The 20,476-nt window shown below is 41.2% G+C and overlaps 1 protein-coding gene across 1 annotated transcript in view; it reads right to left on the minus strand.

Moving 5' to 3' along the window:
- The window catches only part of TFEC (transcription factor EC), a 126,213-nt gene extending 107,814 nt beyond the window's left edge, over nucleotides 1–18,399 (minus strand). Inside the window, exon 1 of the mRNA XM_067564239.1 lies at nucleotides 17,044–18,399. Within this exon, the coding sequence (XP_067420340.1) occupies nucleotides 17,044–17,058 (15 nt within the window). The 5' untranslated portion in view covers nucleotides 17,059–18,399. The remainder of the gene's footprint in view (nucleotides 1–17,043) is intronic.
- Nucleotides 18,400–20,476: the final 2,077 nt, after the last annotated feature.

A 20,476-nucleotide genomic window follows, 5' to 3' on the forward strand; every position in this document is an offset into this window, starting at 1 on the left:
GTTTAGACTTTATCTCATATTTCTTCTTTTATTTCAGCCAAAACTATTTATTGAAGTTTACCTGAATATGAATAGTTTTACTGAAACAAATTCACTTAGCTCTAAATGTGAGGACAAACGCATTAAAGCTTAGATGATACTTGTATGTTATGGTAAGAGAGATTATAAAAGTACTTAAGATAGGTATTTAGATAGGTAAAGAAGGACCCCAGGAGAATCAAGTCTGTGTAAAAGGTATAAGCCGAACTTTTAAAAATCTTATTATTGGCTTCTTTGTTAATAAAGCCCAACTCCTGGAAAAGAGTTAATTTGGACTCTGCATAGCCAGTAGACTGCATTTGTGGAGCAGGCTTGGAAAGATGCAGGCTCAAAAGATCCATAAAAATCACATTACAAATGTTAGTTTAGTTTTAGCCACAAAAATCAAGGATCTCAATAATGAGGATTTCATTGCACCCTTCATTTGAGCTTGATTCTGCAGTTCTTTTCCATGCAGAACTCTCATTGGTTTTACTAGGAATTTACTGTTGGAAGACCAGGTTCAAGAAATTTGTTTCCCTATATGAGATATTACAGCCTTTATAGGACAGCCTATTCAGACCTGTTTGTAAGTTCAAGTTCTTTGGCACATAGTTCTGAACTGCCTTTCACAACAACTGACAGTGTGATATGTGGAGAGACTATGGGAGAATATTTATTACTTAAATATGTGCAAATGGGAGTTACAGGCTAACACACTCTCATCCAAACACACTTTGGTTCCAGTTCCATTATCCTTGATCAGAAAAATCTCCCTTAGGCTTTAGGAGGCCATTAGGCCATGAGTTATTAGAATCTTTTATTCTGTAAAATTGGGTCCAGTAGGGACAAATTAATATACTATAAGTATCACAGGACTCTTAGACTTGTTCAAGCCATTAAGATATGTTTGTGACATAAATGGAAGTATAATGTAGAAATTTTAGTGGTCTGGTCAATTTCCCCAATAAAGTAATGAGAGTTAAAGAGGAGAGAATAAACCTCATAGTGACTACTCTTATTTATTGATTATTTAGACATTGGCCTGAAATCACAGTGTTCAAGGGAAGGGTGGTTAGAATCAAGTTGGGACCATCTTTATTACCACTCTTACTCATACCAAATGACTAACCTAGACTGTAAAGTCCACAGTGCAAGAACTTGTTGGTCTTTGCGTCCAATAAGGTACTTAACTCCACTTTTGGCCAGACATAAATAAATATATAAAGATGATCATGGGTGATAGGTTTTTTTCTTGTCTTATATATCAGAGAAATGAAGAAAGAGAATGAAGATGGAAATAATACATCCTTTATACACTATGTGCCTTATTTGCACTGCATCTGTCATTTTTATGCTACATTTTTCTCTCTGCTTATTTCTTTCTTCTCTTTGCTCCCTATTCTGTACACTGATCTCATTTGTTTCTTTCTTCCAACTCTCAGCCTTACTCCCTACCAGTAGTTTTGCTGGCACTGGTAATAAATATTGCAGGAATATCCTGTTTAGAAGACTTTTTTTTTTTTTTTTAATTAAAATGGTACAGGAATGATTTCTCGCTGATGATACACATCCAGGCTGATTGCAAATGATCATTTGTAGGAACTGGAGGGTGTAACATGTATGTAAGATTCTGGCTTATGAAACTAAGGTCCTGCAACCATATAAATGCCCCTAACTATGAAAAACTCAGGGGAGGCGGAATACCTATAGGCAGAAACCTCTCTTAATTGACAAATTTCCCAAATGTTCTTTAACTGGAGGTGAAATTTACTTCCAAAGCCACCAAGTCAATGGGACACTGTCTTGCCTTGCATGGTATTTGGATTAGGCCCTATGCAAATAGTGAGCAAATTAAACATCCTTGGGTTTGAGCAACATGTATTTGCTCAAATCGGGGTATTCATGTGCAAGCATCAGAGATCAGAATATGGTTCCTTGTCTTTGTTTTCAATATCACAATCAAGTAGTCTATATTACACACCTATAACCAAACACAGTCTGCTTTAAAAATCACAGCCATTTTAAAACTACTAGTGTCCAAAACAGCATCCCATATTGTCACATTTTTCCTGTTATCTCAAGAACGCCAAACTGAATATCTGAAACAAAATAGCTTCTGGGCTGGAATCTTATATGCCAAGTGTTAGCCTCAAGCAAATTTTTACAGCAGGGATACTTAACCTGTAGATAGAGCTTCATAATGGGAATACTGCCAGACTCTTGACTATATAACCAGTGCTACTGGGCACCAATATAATATTTAATTTACACTTCTTACAAAGCTAGCAATATTTTGTTAATCTCTACCTCAGTGAAAATCTCATCCCATAGTCTCCAATTCACTGCCCTCATGAACTCATAAATGGTCTTTTAACTACTGCTGTGATTTTCAAGTGGAAATAATAAAATGGCAAGAGTTAAATATTAATATTTAGTTCTTGCATTGTGCCTTTCTTTTATACCAATTACAGCTTGAACTTCACCTAACTGAAAAAGACTGCAGACTTCACTCAATTAGCAGTAATAGGATTAAAACATAGTTTTGGAACTGAAGATTTAAATAGAAAAAAACCTTGGCAAATACTCACTACATGTACCAAATTAATCTCAAAATAAATATGCAGCCTTGGGTAAAATAAGTGGAATGTAGAATGTTAGCTTCTCTTTTTTCTTCTTTCTTTCTTGACAACTGCTGCAAATTATAATTTGTGAATTATGATTAACTTAGAATAATAGTATTTTTCTCCATTTGGCCTAAGCACCCTTGAACTGATATTGCCAGTCAAAATAAGTTTCCTCACATGCAACTAGTTATGTTGAAATAGTGTCCAATTTTGCTCATCACATTTTTATTTATTAATAGGATTTTCTATGGTGCTTGTCTCTAAGATTTGAGCATCACACAGACATAAATTAATTTATTCTAACATCCCCCGTGAGTATTTGTATGCCCATTTTACAAATGAGACACAGAAAATAACACTATATATCTATCTGCACTAGAGAACTGAAACTCTGGTGTTCGAAACAGTGGACAGCACTGATGCAAATACCATCAGTGCTGCATGTGTCCAAGTTATTCATGCAGTTTTGGCTGCACTTTTACTCTGCATTCACATTTGCTTTGTGATACACAACTGAAATTTCAATGTCCTCGATGTACCTACTGCACACCTCCCTGAAACAGTGGGGTGTGGGAGATTTTTGAAGGGCTTAAGGAAAGCCCTTGGAATTGTGGGGGAAGATATTAATTTTCCATAATTCACTGGGAAGCTCCCATAATTGTCTGACCCTAATATGTGTAAAGATGAGAAACGGAGACCAGCAGCTAATGGAGTTTTGGTTGCAATATCCATGTGCCCCTAGACCTGAAATAGCCGACTCCATGCAATACATAGGCTATGTCTACACTGACGGCAGCAAATTCACCACCATCAGATCAACTTATCTGGATTGACAGAGCGGTCAGTGAAGCCCCACTCAGTCGATCCAGAAATCGACATATTAAGACCACCTCCTCAAGTGGCATAGTGCTGCGTCGACGGGAACACGATTCCCGTCGGCGCAGTGCATTGAAGACGGAGCGCAGAACAGAAGCACAGAAGTCATGTCAGACCAACCAGGATGAGGGCTCTAATCACTATGTAAAAAAGTATGTGGCAATTTCCTGAAGGAAGCTGATTACCCTGGCTGGTTACAGGCCATTCAGGGAGCAGCTGGGGTTAGGAAGTTCATAGTGATCTCGTCATGAAGGTGGACATGTCAATATATAGCATGGCCAATGTGCCAGAGATAAATGAGGCTTTTGAAAAACCATGATAGCTTCTAATTGGGCAGTAGAGACAATAGGAGGGATGAATATTGGAAGCAAGTAGAAACTAAAGAAGGAGAAATTTAGTGGGCAGAGGCAAAGAAATACTTGAGGATACATTTATCCTTTTAGAGACACTAATGGCAGCATTCATGAGAACCAGGAAAACTCCCCCTTCAACCCCGGATCTTCAAAATTAGCCCCAATAAAAGGCTGCATACCTCTTACAGAAGGTCTCTTTATCCACTGATTTCTCGTCCTCCTGAACCCCCTTGGCTACAGCCTACACAGTTTTCTGTGGATCTTGAGTCCCACAGACAGATCATGACAATGTTTCAGGTGTATTCCAGTCTGACTTCAAGTACTTCTGGAGAATATCTGGAGTTTATATTCTTCTCCTCATCTTTCTTGCCCACCACGACTTCATTGCAACTTACCTCAAGCTGAATGGAAGGGGCAAGGATGTGGTCCTTTTTTTTTTGGTTTTTTTTTTTTGGTTTTTTTGTTAAAAAAGGATCTTTTTTCTGGCCTGACATGTTACTATTGTCCAAGGCTTTGTTATATTTGATCCTAAAGTCCCTTGATCTCTGCCAGAAGATAGTAGTTATGCAGCACTATTTGTACAGTAAAGTTGACTCTGTGCAGTGATGATCAGAAAGTAAACTAGACAGGCAACTTATGTGACTGGATGCTTTGAAGAGGAAGAGTGTTTGCACCTTTGGGGCTATTACACTATGCTCAGACTGGTATTGAAGTAGCAGAAATTGCCAGGGCAGAGGGGACATAATTGTAAAACAAGCGTAATCTAAACGATGGTGTGAATACCTGAATAATTGTATGAGAATTGTTACTGGCATGCTATGGAGAGCAAGTGGTGGTTAGCACATCACATTTCTAAGTAATTTGTCTATAGCATGGACCAAGTGTCTATAGCACTATCAGGAACAGAAGCCAGATTTCCCAAGATCTAGTCCAGTGACTTAATTAGAAGAACTTCATTTCAAATTTCTACCTTTCAAGGGACAGAGATTCAACACCCACCAAAATTATAGTCTCAGACCACTGCATATGGTCTCACACCACTGACCAGTGCATGAAAACATCAGGATACAGAAATTTCTCTGGATCACTTTCTAACTGACAGATTCCAACAGGAAAAAACAAAAGAAAAATAAATGTAGAGATGATTGTCATTCTCTATAAAGATTAAGGGACTTGCGGCTCCTAAAAACTGCATTCCTGTATTAATCCAGAGGCCAGCCATTGTACAAGCTGCCACAGGGCATGCTGCCAGACACTGCTTGTGATCTCAGGCTTGACATGAAGGGACCACCTTCTCAATGGAAGAGAGTTAATTCTCCACGTTGGATCATTCCTTGGCCCCTAATACTGCTTCAATTAATATACAAAATTAATTTGAAAGGAATAATGTTTATCCATGATTTGCGGACTGAAAAGAGCATAACAAGTGGTGATGAATTCTCATATGCATGTTTGCACCATTTGGAGTGGGCAGTTGTAATCTCTGCATTTTGGGAGAGTGCTTAATTATGGTTTCAGGTTTACGGCTATTTTTGAAAACAAGAAAGCTCTTATAATAAGAGGAGCAGTCACACTGTTAGACGAACTTCATGTTTGATTTGTTAAAGAAGCTCTAGGTAAACTGCAAAGCTCAGAATAATGTATGAGGACAGAATTTTTTTTTTTAATTTTAATATATTAATGCAGTAGAAAATAAATAATCCTGATTCTTCTAAGGAGGTGAGCAACCATAAACACATCTAGTAATTTCAATATTTTTTGTAAAAGCCAGAGTTGATTTGAAGTCATATGAGGAAGACCAACCACTGTTAATATGATTACTTCCCCCCTCCCTCTGCGTCCCATTATACCTGGGTCTAGCCTGAGAGCTCAGATTCTCACTTTCATGAGCAGTATAAAATTCTGCCCCAAATTTAAATTAAAAAAGAAGCAATTATTCATTGGACCCTAATAACCAGTAGTTTATTTTCCTACATTTGATTTTTTATTCAGTGATAGTTCTGGCATCCAAAGTGGTAACTAATTGCACTGACAATGAAATGGTATCTCCACAGCACAGCCTTTATGCATTTGTCCTAATAAATGTCAGTCGAAGCTCCACCACTCACTTCACTAGATGCTAATTTAGGCTGAATACCACCAGCTTTCTAGAAAGAGAGATTTTGCTTTAAATAAGATTAATCTCAAAAGTGAAGTGTGGCTTTCTTTTCTTCATAATAAAGGCCTTTGGTCATTCATTAAATCTGAATTACAAGTTTAAAAAATACTTGCATAAGAATAATTAATATTATCCTTCAAAATTTTATATAATTACTGATTCAAGGAATGCTACTTACTAGTTTGAAGTTGGGTCTCTTCTAAATTCAGTCACCATAGCTTTTTCCAGAGCAACAGTATTGTAATTTCAAAGCTCCTTTTCGCTATGCCCCTTCAACTTAACTTTCTCCGTACAAGTCTAAAGTTTGAGTTGGTGTTTTCCAGATATATCATTAGTGCAGTGTAGCTGGCACTCTACTCCACCACACCAACTGCCTCTGGTTGGTACACTTCTGATCTGCAAGTCTGATTTACCCTCATTGTCATAGGTGGGTGGAAACTGCACTCCCCTTCATCAGTGAAACTGCTGTAACTCAAGAGATGGATTCATGCCCAGGGTACCATCATCTTCTACTTCCATTCTGAGAGGACAGCTACAAACAGAGGTGTTCACAGGAATAAAAAATTGGCTGCTTTTGGAAGGGCACTTTCTGTGTCTCCCACAGCCGTAGCAGCTGGCTCTCCCCTTTCCCCTCATAGCATTATAGAAGATTAGGGTTGGAAGGGACCTCAGGAGGTCATCAAATCCAACCCCTGCTCAAAGCAGGACCAATCCCAACTAAATCATTCCAGCCAGGGCTTTGTCAAGCTGCACCTTAAAAACCTTCACCCCTTCCCCTATATCCAGAGGAGCTGGTTCTCCCCACGTGGCCAAGGGTCCAGAGGAGCAGTCATCTTCCCCGGCCCAGCCCAGCTCACGGCAGAAGCAGCTCGCTCTCCCTGCCCCAGCCCCAGAGGGGTTCTGTGCCCCTGCCTGTGCCCCTTTTGCATGCCCCTGGCTAGAAGCTATGTTTGCAGTGTTGTTGTAGCCATGTTGGTCCCAGGATATTAGAGAGAGAGGTGGGTGAGGTAATATTTATTAGGCCAACTTCTGTGGGAGAAAGAGACAAGCTGTTGAGCTACCCAGAGCTCTTCTTCAAGTCTATTACCTCACCCAGCTTATCTAGCTTTAAAGTATGGCTGTCCTGGATGATCCCAGATGTTGGACCCCTGGCCATTCCCCTTCCTAGGCTAGCACCACCCATTTGTGTTGTATAACAGACAGTTCCAGGACTCTCAGCAGAGAAGAGTTGTGGTGCATCCTTGGTGGACTTTCCAACTGCCACTAGAGACTCTGAATAGGGGATAGGCTGGTGGAAAGCAGCGTATCCTGTGGCTGGATCAAATCTTTTCCTCTCCTGCTCAGTTCTTTCTTCTACACTGTATTTCATCTTTTATACAAGGAATCACGAAGTGCTTTCCAATGAGTCATCCTAACAGGTGCAGTTTTAAGTCTTTAGAGAACTATTTCATAAGAGAGAAATGACTGTAATTTTGAACAGACATGATCTGGCATTAATGCTTTCTTCATCTGATGAAGGTGAAGGTCATGCTGAATTCTCTTTTTCAGTAGCAGAAACATCAGAGAACAGAAAGGAGATAGATTTGGTGATCTCCACGTTATGGGAATTATTGCACAGAAGTGGGTCAACAACTGTGCTCAGGCATCAGGAGCTATGTCCGGAAATAGACACTACAAAAATGAAAAGGTCCAAAGAATGGCAACAAAAATGATTAGGCAGATGGTAGGAGCACTTCACATGAGGAGAAGTTAAAAGGACCAGGTCTATGTGGTTTAGAGTAAGAAGAGATATAACAAAGGTATACCAAAAAATTAATGATATAGAGCAGAAGAAGGAACTTTTATTTGTCCCCTCCCATAATGTAGGAATATGGCACTCCATGAAATGGAAAGGTAACTAATTTAAAATAAATATCATACAGAAATAGATGTGAACACGGTATATCATTAACTGGTGGGACTCGTGGCCACTAGATACTATTTCAGCAAATGGCCTGGCAAGATATATAAAAAGAATGTAACCACAGTTACATTAGCTTGGATAACTTCATACCAGCTTGGTAGGTACTCTCGATGCCCTTATCCAAATCATTTCTGAAGATCTTTAATAGAACTAAATTTGTCCTTTTCCAGTCTTCTGGGATCTCTCCTATCCTCCAGGAGTTCTCAAAGAATCATTAACAACTCAGAGATCTTCAGCCAGTTCCTTAAGTATTCTAGGATGTATTTAGTCAGGCCCTGTTAACTTGAAGACATCAAACTTGTCTAAGAAATTCATAACTTGTTCTTCCCTATTTTAGAATCAGATCTACCCCATTTACACTGATGTTAACCATGTTGTCCGATCACTGCTAACCTTTTTGGTGAAAACTGAAATGAAGGCATTTCACATTTTGGGTATTGCTCTGTTTTCTGTTATTATCTTTCCCTCTTTATTGAGTAATGGGCCTACCCTGTACCTGGTCTTCCTCTTGCTTCTAATATATCTGTTAAAATTTTTGTTGCCTTTTATGTCCTGAACTAATTTAATCTCATCTTATACCTTGGCCTTTCTAATTTTGTCCCTACTTGTTTAAGTTTTCTTTTTGTTCTTGTTTTTTAATATTCATCCTTTGTAGTTTGACTTACTTTCCATTCTTTGTATGACTCTTCTTTTTTGACTTGTGGGTCAGTGAAGATCTTCTGGTTAAGCCAAGGTGGTCTTTTACAATACTGCCTATCTTTCCTACATACTGGGACGGTTTGGTCTTGTGCCCCTGTGACACCAACAGACCCCGGTCATCAGCAGATCAGCTTGAACGTAGGCTCTCTGAACTATAGTGTATGAACCTTTACTGCATGAGCTAAAAGCCACATAGTGCTTGGCCATGACTGTAGCAGATTCATCAATCTCTAGCTGGGTTAGGTGCCACAAGAAGGGGATAGAGTGCCACATCAAGCAGGCATGGGTTACAGCCTTAATATCTCTTTAAAAAACTGCCAACCCTCCTGAACTCTTTTTTCCCTTTAGGCTTGCTACCCTTCCCCCTTCCCTCCCCCCATTTGCCAGCTTCCCTTGGTCACTTTACATCTGGCTTTTAAGCCCTCCTCTCCTAGGTCAGCCCAGCCCCCTTGTTAACACACCAGGGCAAAGGTGATCACAAGGATGATCAAGGGTCAAAGGACAGAGCCTGTCTAGTGCACACTCTGCCAGCAGCTGGTAGGCCTCTGGTCCCCATTCCCACACAATCCCCAGCAGGCCACACTGAAAACTTTAAGCAACTCAAAAGAGAAACCAAACAGACAAACAAGTTCACGCATCCCAAGATTTAGTGCTTGCTCCTTCTTCATCAGGAGATCTCCCTCTCAGATCGCCATTTCCTCCCCCCTGTTCACTAGCTAAATAGCTTAAAAATTCTTTGACACAAAAGGCGTCCCATTGTTACTAAGATCATATAAAATATTTTTAACTGCCTACAGTTAGCTAAGCTTAGCTTCTGATGATAAGTTCACTACATACTGATTCCCCCCCATACCACATTATGGATAACAGTGGTTCCTACTCCAAAGTTCCTACTATCATATACATTTTTACACTTAACTGTATGAACTTAATTTAACATCCATAATTCCAATCTGAATATTTTTTCTGTATCTAGCAGGTTTTCTGATCACTGTATCTTTAGATACAGCGACAGCAGTATCAGTGTCCTTTTTTCCCGCCTTTTATTCAAACTGACCACTCAAAACACAACAACATAAGAACGGCCATATTGGATCAGACCAGTGGTCCATCTAGCCCAGTATCCTGTCTTCTGACAGGAGCTAATGCCAGATGATTCAAAGGGAATGAAACAGAACAGAGCAATCAAATGATCCATCCCGTTATCCAGTCCCAGCATCTGGCAGTCAAAAGCTTAGGGACACCTAGAGCATGGGGTTGTGTCCATGACCACCTTGGCCAATAGCCAACGATGGACCTGTCCTCCATGAATTTATCTAATTATTTTTAAACCCAGTTATACTTTGGGACTTCACAACATCCCCTGACAACGAGTTCCATAGGTTGAATGTGCATTTTGTGAAGAAGTCCTTCCTTCCTTCTTTCCCCGCTTTTTTTTTAAACCTGCTTCTCTTGATCACAGGCTTTTCTTAGCAGCAGGACACCCTCCAGTTCATGACTGCATGTTTGGATGCTTACTAAAGGCGGCCTTACCCTGCAATGCATGCATGTGTTTTTCTGGTTCATCCAGGCATTTCAACTGTTTTGCTGTCATTTCATCTGGATGACGTATGTCCACAGTACTACATACAATGAAGTCTTTAATGAGAAATTCACACATTTCTCCAAATTCGCAGGATTGTACTGCCAGCTTTAAATCAGTCATGTATTGGTGTATACTTTCCCCATCTATCTGACTTCTGGTGAAAAATTCGTGCCTCTTATATGTGCCATTTCTTTTTGGTGCACAGTATGCCTCAAACTTATTCTTTCAGATCTGACTGTATTTTTTTCTTTATCTCCTGCATCATCAAATTGAAAAGTGCTAAATACCTTTTTTGATTCTTCAACTGCCACAGGAAGAAGTCATGCTGTTTGCAGCCATTCATCTTTGTTTGCACTACTTGCAACTCTGTACTGCCCAAATCTTTGATTCCACTTTCTCCAATTTTCTGTGCATTTCCTTCAAACACTAACCTTACTGGAGGCTTTAGTTCATCCATTTTTTTCAGATTTGTTATACTCTTTTCTTATTTTTAGTTTTGTTCTGGCACCATGAAATAGCTGTTGCTAACTTGCTATTGTGACATAAGAAAAATGCTGAAAACATTTTAAGTAACAGTAAATACTTTACTTAATTTGTTGCTGAGAACTGTACTGATAGGTGTTGCTGGCATGCCTGCATAAGGCTCACTTACATAATGATTCCTCCATTCAACACCACTGGTAACTTTTCCTACTACAAAGTTCCTACTATCATGACCACTTTATTGCAACTATTATATGTCAATGAATATCAATATGTTTATATTATGGGGACCTCCATACTGTGTATGATGAAGACTCACTAACCAAATTACATAGATCCAGTAACCATCCCAAACACACCAAGAAATCTGCTATCTACAGCCAGGCACTCAGATACCACAGAATATGCTCCAAGGAGAAAGTCCAGGATACATACCTCAAAACTGCCTTCACCAAACAAGGACACTCCACCAGAGAAGTAGATCGTATCATGGAATGGGCCACCCAAATACTCCGAGAGAACCTGCTTCAATACAGAAATAACCCCCCCTCCAACTTTGCACCCCTAGTTCTTACCTACTACCCCACACTAGAACCCATATAGGGTATCATCAAAAACTATCACCCCTACTTGATGGAGATGCCCATCCTGAAAGAAACCTTTCCTAAACTCCCTTTTCTGGCCATCAGACAACTCCCCAACCTCATCATCAAGCTCCCCACACACCAGGACACACCAAGTCAAAATGGCACCAGACCCTGCCAAAACAACAGACGCAAAACCAGCAGACATATTTCCACTGCTACAATGATCAACACACCTCACAACACACCTTCCAAGATCCATGGGTCTTACACGTGCCTATCACAACATTTGGTGTACCTCATCCTGTGCACTAAATGCCCCAACAACAACTATATGGGTGAAACCAAACAATCACTAGGCTCTCTAATAAGCTCACACAGGAAAATGATAAAAGACAAAAATACCATATGACCTGTGGATAAACACATTTCATAGAGCGATCACTCTGTATCTGACCCATCTGTCATCCTGAAAGGAAACATGCACAACACTTTCAAAGGCAAGCCTGGGAGCTTACATTTATAACTTTGCTAGACACTAAAAATCATGGACTGAACAGAGACACTGGATTTATGGCTTATTACAACATTCTGTAACCCATTAACAAACCTCTTCCCGCCTGCCCCCCAGGGGCCTTTCCTCCCTATGATTGGATGGGTCACTTCACCTTGAATGGTCCCTTGAAATATGTGTTAACTACTAATACTAACTACAATCTGTTCAACCTTGTATTTAGCTGTGACACTTTGAACCTTGGTCTACACTACAGAATTTCTTTGGTATACCTACGTCTCTCAGGGGTGTGAATAATTCACTTCCCTGAGTGACAGTTATGCTGATCTAAATGCTGGTGTAGACAGCCCTGTGTAACTCCTGCTAACGTAGCTACTGCCTCTCATGGAGGTGGAGTTATTAAGCCAAGGGGAGAGCTCTCCACCATTGGCTTAGTGCGTCTTCACCAGAAGTGCTACAGCTGCACCAATGCAAGTTTCTAGTGTAGACAAGCCCTGAGTACCTTTCCCAGAACTGAAGAGCTCTGTGTAGCTCGAAAGCTTGCCTTTCTTGGCAGCAGAAGTTGGTCCAATAAAAGATATTATCTCACCCACATTGTCTCTCTAATCAAATTACAGACGTTTTTAGTATCAATGATTTACAATATTTCAATCGATTTTTTTCATATTATTTACTCTATAACTTCCCCCAATTCTTTTATCCCATCTTTTTTATTTCTTTCACTTCTTTTTCTTCCATTTGATGCCCTTCCTTAGCTTCTGCCCTCCCTCTTCATTTCCTCATATATTCAAATCTTTCATTTGCTCCCCATCTTCCCATTCCGCCACACTTTTTTCTGCTCTGATTTTCTTGTGTTTTCTGTTTTATTTCCCTCTTCCCTCCATTCTGCTTCACCTTATTTTCCTCATTCTTGCCTTTGTCCTTTTCCTCTTCTGCCTGACTTCATTCTCCCTTCCCTTTTTCTCCATCTGCTTCTGAATGCCTGTCAATTGTCTCTCAGACTGACAGGCAGCATAGATTCCATGTGTTTCATTCAGTTACACTGGGAAAAACAGTATTGTTCTGGATTTCTTATTTGTAGAGCGCCACAGATGTGATAGGCAGCATTACACAGATCAAGAGCCACCACTGGGAAGATACTCATCACTCTGCTCTCTCTCTCAGACACTCTTCTATTATGGCATATTAGCCTCAGAGAGTCTGGGAAGAATAGTCAAATGGCAGTTCAGACAGGAACAGACAAGCACAGACCTCAGACAAAAGAAGATTTCTCACCCACACATACACAAGGGTAAATAGAGTTTTGGGATGCAAACTCTTGAAAGCAATTGCTGAGTCACTGCTGTCGGCAGAGGACCTTCAACTTTATGTTAGAAAGAAAAGCATGGCAGAAAGTCAGTGTGACTCTCTCCTCGAGGATGTGGCAGACAAAGAGATTCTTCTGCAGTAGTTGTTTGGAATATTAGGGCAGATTAGATTTCCTTATGGGGGTGCCATAAGGGAGGTATAAGAGGAGTAGAGGGATTGACTGGTTGAAGAAAATCTTTGTGACAATTGGAAGATCATAAAAAAGCAAGGCTTTGCTTATTTGCAGAGAACTATGGATGTTGTTACTTAGATGTAAACAATAAAAAGTTGCCTGTACCAGGCTCTGGGTGTCCTAACACTAAATTAGCATTACAATAAAATCCCAGGAGCATTAAAATATTCTTTTCAAACAGGAACTCGACCGGCTGGCCAGCCACCTACAAAAAGACCCCTTTGCACTCCTTCATTGTTCTGGGAAGCAATTATAATGGAAGTTATTTTTTATTAGCCAAATCATTCAGTATTTGTGGGAAAGACTCATTACAGCAAGTGATTGAAAATGGCTAAGGGGGTAATTGTCTTACTCACCTATGCAAAAAACAAGATATAGAGCCATATCCTTAACTAGTGTAAAACAGAATAGCTCCAATGGAGTCAATGGAGCTATGATGATTTACCGAGCCTGCCAATCTGACCCATAACATTTTTCTTCACTTTTTCCTGACCTGCACTGTTGTGTGGTGGTGTGATATGCCAATGCTCACTTCCAGCATGCAGTTATTTTGTAAAGAACCATTCCCACCTGGCAAATGTTCTTCTATGTTACAGCTCAGTGCCCTCTTTCAAATCCCTCCTTAAAATCCTTATCTGGCATGATGCCTACAAAAAACTTGACAATGGTTAGGCAGCTGATATGCTGAGACCAATGCATATTGTGCTGATCAATATCATCTCATTGTTACCTTGTGCTCCTCTGGTCTGTTTGTTGTGTCCATTTGCTGTCTGTAGTCTTAGAATATAGGAAAGATGGCCTCTAGTGGATAGGGCACTTGTGTACAGGGCAGGAGGACTGGCTCAGCCACAGACTTCCTTTGTGACCTCATTTAATCTACCCTGTACCTCAGCTCCTCAGAGGTAAAATGGGGATAATACTTCTCTACCTCACAGGATAAAAATCTGTTAATAATTGTGAGGTACTCAGAAATTGTGGTATACATAGATGAATAAACTCCTCAAGAAAGGGACCTTTTTATGTTCATACAGCACCTAGTTTAATGGAGCTGGGATCTCTAGGTACTACCGCAATTTAAATAATAAATATAATCTTTGGCTGTCTGTCAACTCGACGATGACTGCGGAGGAGGGAAATTTAACATTTATAAGCTTAGTGATGAGAAGCGAGTCCAGCATTAGAAATAAAGCCTCTGTGACAGTTTGGGTTGGAGAAATTTGAAAGCTGCTTGATATTATGCTGTTGAAGATGGTGTTGTTGATACGCTGCCTTTCTGTGCACGTCAACTGCCTGGATAGAATCATACACTACAGATCTCCATTTACATCTATCTTTGGCAACTTCTTCCCAGTTCTCTCTGTTAATATTTTCTTTCTTCAAATTCCTTTTCAAAATGTCCTTATGGCGCAGCTTTTGCCCTCCTTTATCACATTTCCCTCCCTTAAGTTCACCATAGAGGAGAATTGTTTTTACTGTCCTACAAGTAAACACACTTTGCATTGAATATTTTATAGTTATTACCACAGTAATAATGATAATTCATACAGTATCTTAATTGTACATAGTTCCTTGTGCCTAAGGGATCCTAACGTGCTTCACAAAGTACAGGTGCAATCCTCAGTTTAATCAGGCCAAAGTTATCACTGACATTTATGTGGACTTTCTCTGAATGAAAGCATGTAGGGGACTGCACAGATATATACAAGAATCATGTAACCCTCCATTGAAATGCAGTCAACAAAGGGTGTATCTAGCAACTCATCAAAGGCACACAATACCACTACCCAACATTTTAGGGCAGGAAAAGTGAAGATAAATGATGCATGCAGCTGCAACATAAAGAGAACTTTGGTGAGCTGAATGCAATTACTAGAGTTGGTCAAAAAAAGTAAAATATTCTTTGGGAAAAATTTCAAAGTCATTATTGGTCCAGATTACAAAAAGGAACCATGTTGTGTTTTTTCATAATTTTTTTTAAAAATATAAAAATGTTTAGTTTTGAAATGTTGGGATTTTTCTCTTCTCTCACCCCCTCGTTGCCCTCCCCACTCCAGACTCAACTTCTTCCTATTTTTCACCTTCCATGCTTTTTTCCTTCTCTCCCTCCCCATTTTGCCACTGAAAAGGAGGGGAGAAACAGGAGGGGAAGTAGAAGGAAAAACAAGTCAAAACAGCGAAAATTGTTTTAACAAATGGAAAAAAGTGGATATTTTGAAGAAAATTCACAAAATTATTTTTAATAAATGCCATTTTCCCAACAGAAAAAAAACAACAACTTTTATTCAAATTTTGTGACCAGTTCTAGTAATTATCCCAACTGGATTTTAACTTGTACACTAGGAACACTCTTAAAAGGAGTGCAATGGGATCTGTAATGACCTCAAGTGGTCAGAACCTTGGCTGTAGCATCGTGTCTGAACGATGGCACCTCCAGCTGTACAGTGGCCTTAACATCAAGCTGGCAATGGTTCAGCATTGACTGAAAGGGAAGTTACATCTGGTAGCACACACCACTGTATGCCCATTACGCCTGGTATGTACCACTGGCAGGGGCAGAGCCAGCCCCAAAGCTATGAGGAGGAGCAACGTTGGTTGCCCTACTGCCAACTCAGGTTCAGCTCCATGGTCCTCCATCATGAAAAGGATGGGTGGGACCAAACTTAAGTGAGTGGCATAACAACCTGGTGCAAGGGGATCACAGAGCCGCACAGGTTATGATGGAGGGGGCATGGGGCCAAACCTGAATGGCACTGTGATCCCAGTACAGCAGATCACAGTGCCAGTCACTCAAATTTGCCCATCCCCATCATGACAGAGGGCCATGAGGCCAAACCTAAGTGGGCAGAGGGCTGGCCCTACTTCACCAGCCCTTGCCCCCTCTGCTTTGCCTGCAGGATTTGCTCACTGACCATCCCACATCCTGCCACAAGTATGGGGAGCTGCAGCAAGTGCTCAGTTAGGGGAGCCAGCCAGGAGAGGGGCAGCATACATGAAAGGGTTTTGCCTAGAGCCCACTGATGGGTCTCGGTGACTGACTCCATACTAGGAGTTTCGTTGGAGAAGACACTTCGGGCTGGAACCACCAAAAGCTCCATGCAACATGCATTCCATATGAAAAATTTCTGGGGCCGCCCCTGGTCACACCTACAGACTCACTAACACCACCAAGTTTTATTTTAAGATCTCCTCATGCAAGTGTTTACCAGGCCCAACCTTCTTAGCTTGTGAGACCTGACTAATACTGCAAAGATGCCTGGCTGTTGGCTTTATTACTGCCTCTAACTTTTTTGTATGCTGTCCTGGTTGCTGGAAGAGAAAGAAAGATTAGATCATAGTAGTTGATTCGTGTTTAGGTTTTATGTAACAGAAAGGATCCTCAACAGGGGTCAGATTCTGGCACCTGATCTTCACCTTTCTGTCACTGTCCTCCCTGCATTATCAGACTCAGTCTGATCTCTAGCATTTTTACTGCCCTCACATAGTCTGGGGGTCTGTCCACCAGCTTGGGGATAAAACAGTCAGCCATAACCCACACCATTTTAGCCTTCAGGGCAAGCTCTTTTATCCCTCTCTTACACAAACAATATGGCAGAGTCATAAAAGTGATAGGCCTGACCTGCACTCATACTGCCAAGTCCTTTACCTTGCAGTAGCTCATGGTTTACAGCCTTCCCTTTGCCTCAGGGGCCTGTAGGGCCTACCCGCCCTGTTGCAGCCTTCCAGTGCTACTGTTCAGGGAAGTATTTGTCTACTCTGGCCCTCCTTCTCTTATATCTTCCAGCTGGAAATCAGAGACACTCATTAGCTGCTGCTTAGCTGGATCAGCTGGTTCTCAACACCTGAGCTTCTCCTCAGGGCAGGGCTTGCTGCTTCTTGGCTCCGCGGGCCCTTAAAGGAGTAGACCACCCTGCTGCACCTCCCAAATCCTTGAGCCAATTCCCCGCATTGTCTCATGGGACCCTCCTGATTCATGATGGATTTTCAGAGCCCAGAGCCAGGGGCAGTACAAAATGAAGATTGAGATTTATTTTTAAAACAGGTTTTAAGCTGTTCTGCTGTAGTTGTGACTTAGTTATATCAGTGCCAGGATTGGAAGTCATGTGTGTGAGTGAAGCGGTTACATTTTCCAAATAGGTGTGTCATGATGCTTAGCCTGAGCCTGAGCCAGGGTGTCCCAAAGAACAAGGCTCACCTTAGTTTTACAAGAAAAATAATTAGCCTACCGGGGCAGTAAGATTATAAAATGAAACAATAGCCCTTTCCTGATCCCTCCAAAATACTATCAGATTTTGGCACCAGGACAAGGAAGGAAGGAAGGAAGGAAGGCAGGCCGGCCACACCCTCACCCAGAACCAGCCTTTGAAAGAAGCAGCCAATCCTTTTTAATCTAGCCTGCTGGGCCCTGATTGGCTTCTGCCTGATCCCAGCCCTTCTATAGGCTGGAGGACTAAGTCTGGCTGGTTCTACCAGCAGCTGATCCTAGGAGACCCCTTTAGGCAACACCTGGAGGTCTGAACTTGTTGCTCTTCTCTTCCAAAAGGACAGCTTCCTCAGGGCAGGCATGCCAAGGCAGTAGGGAACAAATGCCTGATGCACCCCGTCACAAGATGCAATTTGCTGCACTGTGTTCCTACTGGGGCCTCTGTATCTTTCAGAGCTTCAAAGCCCCTCTAATTTTCCTTCTCAGCCCCTTCTCAACTGCCAAACTCATTGCCAGCTGAGGAGAGCTAAGACTTCCTCTAAGCCAATTAATGCAAATCTTAGTCTATCAAACAACTTGCCATTGTGATGACAGGCATTCCATGGACACCACTTGCTAGTCATCCCAGCCTGGACATCAAGATATCATGTCTAGAAATGAACTTGTCTCCAGCAGAGTAGTTTAAAGCACCAAAACCTTGACAGTGGATTGGGCTTGACCTGTCTATTTTGTTTAAAACCTTTCTAAAATATCTCTGCCCTAACTCAGGTGACTTGATCCTCCTTGAATCTTTAGACACTTCCTGCTTTTTTTTGGAGATAGCACTTCCTTTCTGTGACTGACAACTGAGGCTGTGAGAACAGAACATGATCAAGGACAATCATCCCATTTGTGATTGTTCCTCCACTGCCGTTGACTGGAGTTTTCTGAAGGCTGCCCAGGACTTTTCCACCATGAACCAAGGAGGAAGGTGAGCCAGGAAAGCTTCAGCCATAAACTGATCTACTGCAAATGAGTATTAACAGGGTGCATAAATAAGGAACCCCAGGACCATTCTAACACCCATAGGAAAAGGGCTTGGCTTTTAAAGGTCACCCAGAGATCCCCTATTAGGGGATAAGCTTAGGTTGAAATATGATATCTTTTTCTATTTCCATCTTGTTTTCTTTCCACTACCACACTATTTGTCTTCCTCCTCTTTGTTACTCTGCATCCCATTTCCAATGTCCTCTTTTTCCATTTTCCCTTTCTTTCTTATCTTACTATTTGCCATCTCTGCTTTCTCCACCATTTTCCTTCTTCAAATAATTTCCTTGCTATCCACAAAGCCTGCTTTCTTTCCCCTCACTCATCATATTCCATTTTTCTACCCTCTCATTTTTCTCCTGCTCCATTTGTCCCTTCCTCTCCATTTTCCCTTATGATTTTCTACCTGAAGGGAAGCGATATCTCTGAGTTAACGCTGTCCTGTAGGATGAAGCTTTTGGTCAGTTTACCAAAGCAGGAGACTGGCAGGAAGTCATGGTACCAACCATATGCAGGCCTCATTTATTTCCTCCCAATTAAAGGCAGCCTGTAGGGGAAAATTAAAGTGCCAGTACCTTTGAACTGATGTATACTGACCCACTGAGAGTGCTTGTTAGCACTCACCATACTCAACATTTCCTCTCATTGATTGATAGAATGGTGTGTATATGGCAGAGAGCAAATTCATTACAGCACATTAGCCAGACAGGCAGACAAATGCCCACAGGGGCAGAAAAGCTATAAGGAATAAATAAAAACTTTAAAAAAAAAAAAACCTTCTTTTCCCCAGGCTATGGTGAGGAAGACTGCAAGAGAGGGTGATTGGAGGGGCCGACAAAGGGAAAGGAATGGCAAGTACTGGTGGGGAAGTTGATAAGTTGATTAGCAGTCAAACACATTCCTAGAACACTCGTGGCCATATTCTGATTTTGTATAAATAACTGAACCTCTGCTTCTGTCTTTTTCCCGCTGCTAAACGTAGTTATTTTCAAGAAAGAAATAAGGAAACCCAGTAAAATACCAGACGATGATCTCCCAGCCCACTCCTGGAATATCACATTTGAAAAGGGTGTCGGGCCATTTCATTGATTGTAAATTAGTGTCCCTTGGTTTAATGAATTAAAAAACAAGCAAAATACAATCAGCACTTATCAGCTCCTATCACCATGTGCTATTTGATATACCACAGTAATCTCCTAAATAGAGGGAAATACAGTTTTATCATCTGATACCACTGTTTGGAAATTGCTGGAAAATGTTGATTTCCATTATGCACCACCACCATCAAAATAACATGGATGAACACAGACCCTAGATCTTAACCTCAGACTGATCCTGGTTGAGATGAGAGAACTGGACGAGGGATTATTACCTCTAAGACCCATGGGGCTGTAGGAACAGTGGGGGAAAGAGCAGTCATCCCATGCCTGATTGCTCTTCCACTACTGTAGATTGGAGCTGAACTTTGAAGGCTGCTGAGGACTTTTCCCACCATCAGTGAAGGAGGAAAGGTAAGCCAGGAAAGCTGCCATAAACTGATCCTCTGAAATGAGTATAGTAGGGTGCATAAAGTGAGCTCCAAGACCATTTCACTACCCATAGGGAAAGAATTTGGCTTTTAAAAGTCACCCACAGATCCACTGTAGGAGGCTAGGCTTAGTCAATAGAAGGCTAAGCCTAAGGTTTCTGTCTCAGGTAGTGCGTTTTTGAGCAGGGATGGGCCCAAAAAGGAGCCAGTGTGCTAAGATTTACTTGCCGCCTGCCCTTCTTTTAGGAAGTGTTAATTCCAGCAGCCTTTTTTCTTTCCTCTTCAGGATCCAATCTGGAATCGTTTTACAGTGAGTTAATT

This window comes from Emydura macquarii, unplaced genomic scaffold (genome assembly GCF_026122565.2).
Source record: "Emydura macquarii macquarii isolate MOO-44397 ecotype Brisbane River unplaced genomic scaffold, CSIRO-AGI_Emac_v2 contig_2636, whole genome shotgun sequence".
Lineage (NCBI taxonomy): Eukaryota > Metazoa > Chordata > Testudines > Chelidae > Emydura > Emydura macquarii.